Source organism: Cervus canadensis, chromosome 1 (genome assembly GCF_019320065.1).
Source record: "Cervus canadensis isolate Bull #8, Minnesota chromosome 1, ASM1932006v1, whole genome shotgun sequence".
Lineage (NCBI taxonomy): Eukaryota > Metazoa > Chordata > Mammalia > Artiodactyla > Cervidae > Cervus > Cervus canadensis.
Genome location: NC_057386.1, coordinates 46,765,114 through 46,772,538, shown reverse-complemented (window position 1 = coordinate 46,772,538; position 7,425 = coordinate 46,765,114). Strand labels below are relative to the sequence as shown.

Genomic DNA, 7,425 nt, shown 5'->3' with positions numbered 1-7,425 from the left:
CCTCAGTGAGTCAGCGAAGGCCGCTTCGTGACGGGGGACGGACGCGGCAGCGAGCTCAGCCCAGGCAGGGCTTGGAGGGCCAGGCTCCTGCCTTGGCGGCCTCGCATGTGCGGTGGGGGCCTTGTATGTGAAATGGCAGCCTCGAGTGTGTAATGGCAGCCTCGAGTGTGTAATGGCAGCTTCACGTGTGAAACGGGCTGTCTCTTCCTGACGCGTCCTTAGACAAGAGCCCTGTCCAGGTAAAGACCTAAAGGGGGGCCTCTGGGGATGCGGGAGCGACATTTAACGTGTCACAGTTTGGTGGTGGAGAGGAAACGCGCGTCACCCACCCAGCCCCTGAAGAAACGCCAGGGCACGCACAGGACCTCACACCACCTGTAGGCGTGTGGCATTTTATTTATTGTAGAAAAGTGTAGAGGGATAATCTGGTCAAAGATGGATCCAATTCTTGCTGGGTAAGCAGACACCAGCCACGGTGGACATTCTTCCTGGACCGAACATCGTCCCCACTGTCTCCTGCCCTTCCGGGCCAGGATGGCGCTGAACCCCGCAGCAGAGTCCCTGGGCTGAGGCTCCAGGGCCAGACGGCCACACGCCCAGCCCCACGGGGCCCTTCTGCACAGGCGGTTCCCGGGGATGGGGAGAGGGGCTCTCAAATTGTGCGTGAACTGGAGGGTTAAGGCTCAAAACTGGAGCAGGTACGAAAGCGTTCATACCCCTGCTTCTCAGACGTCTTAGCGAGTTCCTCCTTGGTCACCAGCGACAAATGCAATTAGCTGCGCTGCAGGAACCGGATGCTAGCCCAGCCCTGCTCACCTGCCACTCTTGCTGTAGGAACACCAGCGGGGGAATCGGGAAGCTCTTTCCTTGAATAAACTGGTGGTTGAGAATAAACTCTCCATCGCCCATGAGCAGGCCCCTGCCGCTGGCCGGGGAGGGGCCTGTGAGCCCGGAAGACAGCAGCACCATGAGGGGTCGTAGATAAGCTTAAGGTCACATGGGTCCTGTGTTCCCTGGAAGCCCCCCCACGGCGGGGAAGGCCAGTTCCTGGAGCCAAGGGCTCCGATGTCAGCGGCTGCACGCGCTGCCTGTGTGTTCAAAGGGGAGAGGAGACCCGGAGAGAGCAGGAGCATCTGCTGCTGGAAGGGAGGAGCCAGGAACAGAGGCTGGCCCTGAAGGTACTCCTCACCCCGTGACTGTCGGCGCCAGGCTGGATGCTGCCAGCCTTCCGCGTCCTACAGAGAGGCTGGCCGGCCCGCCTTCGCCGCGGCTCAATGCCTGGTTTCCGTCAGGGACAGGAGAGGAGCTCCCCGGCTCCCCCTCTGCCAGCTTGGACCACGACGCCGCCAGTGGGGCCCCGGGCATCTCAGCTGGCCACGCGGTGGCCCCTGGGGCCGCGGCAGGTCAACCTCCCCGAGGCTGTTCTCAGAGAAGGGGACCCAGGCAGGGGCCCCGAAACCAGCAACATTCTTGGTCTCTCTGCTTTCTCTGCTTCTCGGATCACGGTTTTGCCGCCTTTGAGTTCCACGGACCCGCAGACCTCACATTCTGATTTTCCTTCCTACGCAGCGCCTCAGTGCGAGGAGACGGCGTGTGCCCAGCCAGGTGCGGGGTGGAGACACAGCAGCGTGAGGATCCCCCTTCCCGCTCCTGCTCCCGGCCCTCCTCTGCGCCAGTGGCCGCAGGCTCACGGGGCCAGGGGCGAGCGCGCGCTGCCGCCTGCCGACCACCCTGCCTCCGAGCGCGGGCCGGGGCGGCCAGGACGACCCTGCTTGGGTGTAGGAAGACCTCGTGGTACGTGCTGTACCCGTCATTGCCTTTTAGGTTCGGGGTGGGGAGAGGGGGCTGCGGCCACAGCCAGGGTAATAAATACTGAACGGGGTGCTGTGGCCCGCGGCCCAACGTGTCATGCGGAACCGGAACACATCGAGGGGAAGCAAAAAGCCACTTGACTCCAGCGCTGGTCTCCTGTGCCTGCTCATCGCGGTGGTTTCGGGTGTGACGGGCCGCTCTGGCCCTCGGCTTCAGAGGCAGGGCGGGGGTGGGCAGGCAGTTCTTCCTACGTGGACGGCGAGTCCATCGTCGAGAGGATCCGAACGACTTCTGCCCGCTGGGTGGGTGAGATGTGCTGCGTCATATGGACGATGGAATCCATGGCGACCTCTGGGTTGGCCTGGACCAAGCTGGAAGGGGAAATTGGGGGTGGTGAGACGGAGAGAGACAGCCGTGCCTGGGTCAGTGGCGTTTAGAACTGCCAAGAACCCGCTCCCAGGGCCCACCGTGGATCCGGCAGCCCCTGCCTCACCTTGTCCTGTCTTCCTACTCGAGACAGGCCCCCCACAGCACGGTCGGTACCAGATGAACTGCCAACGCTCCACTATGTCAAAAAGTGCGGAAGTAACTTGAGCCAAAACCGAGATGGGGGCACGTCACAAAGATAGTGGGCCCTGCATGAAGCTGCTCCCACTAGCTAAACCTGGGACACGTGGGGCATCAAAAATGAGTTAAAGTCATTGAAAAGACAGAAGACACTCACTGGTCTATACCAATAATGAATATAGAATAAATGGAGGCGGAGAGAGGCCTTTTGCTGCGGGAGAATCAGGGTGGTCACAGGTGACTGTGGAGCACGTGCAGGAGTGGGAACGTTGTCATTCTGCAACCTCGCTGTAAAGACTGGATCAGGCATGACTCACCCCCGAGTGCTACATGCAAGCAGCTCTGATGAGCAGGAATCTGCCTGGCCTCTAAGTGTCTCTCCACAGGCTGGTTAGTAGGTTCGAGGAGAAAGATCAGGAGTTGGACAGTGGGGGAGTCGAGCAACAGCTCGACCAGGTGACGGAAGCCAACGTGGGGACTGGCAGGTGACATCACGCGCCCTCAGGTACCATCATGGACGTGACATCCGGGCTGCGAATGCACAGCCTGAATCTAATCACGAGCAGACATCGGGCAAACTCAAAACGAGCAGGGGTCTACAAAGGGTGGTTTAGATAAAAAGCCGTGGTGTTCAACTTATGAAAACTAATCATTTTACCATGGTTATGTCAGGGCATAGCCCTGATGGCAAAGGCATACTGAAGTACTGGGGGTAAAGGGCCATGACAGGCCATAATAGATGTAACTTATCTTTAAATGGTTCCGAAAAAGAAAGAAATACACATAAGAGTGTGCTGCTCTTTTTATATATAAAACACACACAAATGATACAGCAAATCAAGAATGGGAAGAAGGGATAGTTAGGGAGTTTGGGATGGACATGTATACATGCTTTACTGAAAATGAATAACCAGCAGGGACCTCCTCATAGCACGGAACTCTGCTCCATGTTATGTGCAGCGTGGAAGGGAAGGGGTCTGGGGGGACCATGGATACATGTGTATGTACGGCTGAGTCCCTTTGCTGTTCTCCTGAAACTATCACAACGTCGTTAAGTGGCTGTACTCCAATATAAAATAAAACAAGTTAAAAAAAAAAACAAAAATGATATAGCAAATGAGGCAAAATGTAAATAGCAAGCACGTCTGGGTTTTTTGTTCTCTGTACTGTGTTTAGTTCTGCAGTTTTTCTGTAAGTGAAATGTAGTCCAAATGAAAAGTTCAGAAGAATGTCCCCTGCAGTCTCTGCCACCCAGCCCGTGGAGGAGGCAGAAGCCTCTAGAACACAGCTCCCTCTTGGCTGGGGGAGGGGAGGAGGTAGTTTCCTAGGAAACCAGGATGCAATGGGCTTCCCTCCCCAGCGGTTCATCCAGTTTTTAGGATCTGCATCTGGAGCTAACAGTTGGGCACGGTGAGCTAAGTGCCCCTGGGGAGCAGGCGCTGAGCGAGCCCGGTGCTCCAGGACTCTGTTCTCATCTGATCAGCGCCTCAAACTGAAGGGGCCGCAAAGACCGCAAGGCATTGTCAGCCCACCGTTCGTGCAGACGTCGCTAGCTCCCCAGAAGTGAGCCCACTGCTGCCGAGGGGCCCCCTCCCTGGGGTCTCACCTGCGGATCTGCTTGAGGACGTAGTCTCTGCTGATGTACTTGATGTTCTCCTCGATCACTGAGCGGACGCCGTCTTCCTCTGTCAGCTGTTTCTCCAGCCACTCCACCAGATCCTTGTTGTTGTCCCAAACATAGGCCTGCGAACAGATGACGCCCGGTCAGACGCCAGGGCCCAGCCCAGGCCGGACACCCCGACAGATCTACATCTGGGAGGGCCACTGCAGAAGTGTCCTCAGCGTAAAAGAGTCACCCCCAGTTCCTCTGTGACTGCTGGCTTTGTAGGAGGCGGCGGAAACAGGCCTCAGGACAGGAGCTGCCCTCACCCCGCAGCCAGCTTTCTGATGTGACACGCACGCTTGGAGAACCCACCTGGGCACTGCCCAGAGGCGTCTGTGCTCACACGGACGCTGATGCCGCTCTTTTGTCCCTGACTGTTTAGCCAAGAGCTGAATGGGCGTGAAACACGGGCGGGATGTCCTGCTGGCTAAGACTCTGCGCTCCCGATGCAGGGGGCCCAGGTTCTATCCCTGATTGGGGAACTAGATCCCATACGCCACAACTAAGAGTTCGAATGCCAAAGTCAGGATCCCAAGTGCTGCAGCTAAGACCCAGGGCAGCCAAATAAACAAACAGATAAATAAATGCTGAATGACTTGTGCTTTTTGAGGAGCTGAGACACGATTCCTAAGCATAAGACTCTGGTCCTGGCTGGCGACAGAGGCCGAGGCGGCCAGAGGCGAGGGGCGTGCTGCCGCCGGGTCAGAAACGTACACCCCGGTTTTTCCCAAAGGGTCAGGACGTCCATCGCCCTGAAAGTCTCAACACACCACCTCTCACCTCCCCGTCAGATCATTTAGCCGAACATTTCCCAGGTAGTTGATTCCATAATAATTCAGGAGTGTGTTAGAAACCTAATCGCCTTCTCCTGGCTCTCGTCTCCTCTCATTTTCTTTACAAATCATTTAGGAATCGTTTTGTTAATGGTTTCCGGAAAACCAAGTACTGCCATTAGGGCTCATTCATATTTATGTCATTTTGTTTGGGTAATTAAACACAAAGCTCGTCATTTAAAGGTGCGCTATCCTCCTCTGTTATCACTAACCGAGTCAAAGTCAGAATGACAATGAGTTTGGCGCTGTAATTTAATAGGTGGGTGCATTAGGGAGCTCGGGAGGTGGCCCAGGAAGCCTGGATACCCACAGAGGCGCCTACACCGCGGCTGGGACGCCGGGGGCCTGCCAAGTGCAGAGGGCGCATCCCCACCACACCCGCTAGAGGTGGCATGCGGGAGGCCAGGAGCCGTGCTGCTTCCTAAGGCTCCACTCCCGGCCTTTAAAAATAAGGGTCTCTTTCCAGACTCTCCCGTCCCCATCTCTGCCTTGGCCGGTGAGTCCATGGGAGCTGGTTGTTTATTATATACCTTGTAACTGACTTCCACGTTTCTAACGAGTCTCAAGGAGTCCTTCACAATGGAACGATTAAGGAGCCCCAGGATTAAGGATCAGCGAGGTGCCGTTTCTAGTTCTTTCGTCCATTTCCTTTGCTGGCCCCAAATTTGCCCATCCCTGTTTGTAATCAATCACTGGTAAAAGGGTCAGTTCCCCTGGTCCGGGCGGGCGGCCAGGACAGGGCAAGGCTGGCGGGGGGGGGGGTGTCGTCCCCCCACTCCATGCTTGGGCAGGATGCTGGCACCCCAAGGCTGAACGGCAGGCGAGTATTTTGTTCTGGGAAAAAGGAGGCACCACACCACTCTCTATCAACAAGGGTGGGGGTGGCGATGGTCCCCGAGGCTCAGTGGTCTTAGCATCGCGTGCCAGGCCCTGTCCACCCCACTCACGTATGGCGTGCCAACGTGCCCATCTCCACCTTGGTAATTTGGACTTCTGCACATGCCCTTACTTACGAGGATTTAGGGGGAGGAAAAAAGAAAACAATGCATGCTTCTTGGGTTTCAGAATGGGGTGGGGGTGGGGAAACCTAGATTTACCCAAGAATTCCAAAGCCTTTAGTTTAGGAGAATATTTAATACTCTTATTAATCATTTTTAATCCGTTTGCTTTTAATTAAGAAACAGCATGATGCTTTCCTATCAACATATGCCAGGGAGCAGATTAATTGTGGCTTAAGATAACTCTCCTTGATTGGTGTAATGTATTAGCTAACGAGATGCCTGCTTCTAACGATGCTCAAACGCTGCACTGGCAGGCCCGCTGCCCTCCAGAGAACACGGCTCTCCCGTCCCCTCCTGCAGCCAGAGCACGCTAGGTGTTCAAACACTGGAAAAGTCCCCAGATGGAATTAAAGCAACACATCCCAAGGTCTGGAAAATGCAGGCCCCCTTATATGAATGGTTTGCTGGTCACTCAAAATATGAGTGGACAACGACCCCCAAGTCCAACCCTGGTCAGGTGTCAACTGTAGCGCTGAGCACACAGTGGCCACGGGGTCGCGATCCTGGTCAACAGCGTTTTTAGCGAGAATCAACAAACGCAGGCACTGCAGCCCCACGGGTTCTTTTTATAACAGACCTGGGAGGGTTTGCTCTGCTGTTGGGAGCACGCTCCCCACACCCAGGGCCAGGGAGCCTGCAGGTGCTCGTTTGCCCTCCCGGAACAGCAGCGAGGCTCGTCACGCCACCCAGGACGGGCCGACACTCTGTCATCATCTGCCTCCTTGAAATTATGAAAACGTGGCTGATGACTCCCACTGTGGGTTTCAAGCACCTGCGGCATGCTGGGCTGCTCATCTCATGACAGGCCTGGGCCCGTTTGTTACCTGTCTGCACTCATCCCAACCGGAAAGTTTTAAAACACCAGTCAAGCATCAGTGATTGAAGGTCGGAGCAGCATGGCCTTACAGTGCGTGTTCAGCGGCCCTTTATCCGGCGGTGCATCCGTGGGTCAGTATCTCTGGCAAGACTCGGCTCACTAATTGTGTGTAGTAATTAGTCTATCTTACAAAATCTAAATGACCTGTTGGGAAAGTTTCATTCCTAATGTATCGGATTGCTGTTAAGGCCTCCTTACTCGGTGGTGGAGCAGGGCCTGGGGGTGAGCGGGTCGCGGGCTGATGGAAGTGAGCCCGAAGCCCAGGCCCCGCAGATAACTCACCTTATGAGCAGCCTGGAGACGTCTCTGCAAAGCGTTTGTTTTTTTTTCCTGAGGCTTTGGAGTATAGCAGCAGTAGCCCCGTGGGCTGGGGTGGCCTGCTGGACCTCATTTCTGGAGAGCTGCCCCAACCCCGTTCCTGCTGCCCAGGGTCTACCTTACCTCCTCCCTTCCTGGCTCTAAATCGGAAGTTTGATGCCTGAGACTTGTTCAGCGGGAAGCCTGGGGACAGTGGAAATCAGATGACCCTATCAGTGGTGCTTCTTCCTCTACCGACTTCACGAGGGCCTCCACTGGCCATTTCGTCTCATTTGGGAACCCAGAAGAAGAATG

At 55.8% G+C, this 7,425-nt stretch overlaps 1 protein-coding gene across 8 annotated transcripts in view; it reads right to left on the bottom strand.

The window, feature by feature from the left end:
* Window positions 1-378: 378 nt before the first annotated feature.
* The window catches only part of ACACA (acetyl-CoA carboxylase alpha), a 274,450-nt gene continuing 267,403 nt past the window's right edge, over window positions 379-7,425 (bottom strand). For all 8 annotated transcript variants that reach the window (XM_043481750.1, XM_043481768.1, XM_043481775.1 and 5 more), the window contains 2 exons: window positions 3,986-4,122; window positions 379-2,183 (listed from right to left, as the gene is read on the bottom strand). In XM_043481750.1, coding sequence (XP_043337685.1) covers window positions 2,060-2,183; window positions 3,986-4,122 — 261 coding nt within the window. In that variant the 3' untranslated portion in view covers window positions 379-2,059. The remainder of the gene's footprint in view (window positions 2,184-3,985; window positions 4,123-7,425) is intronic.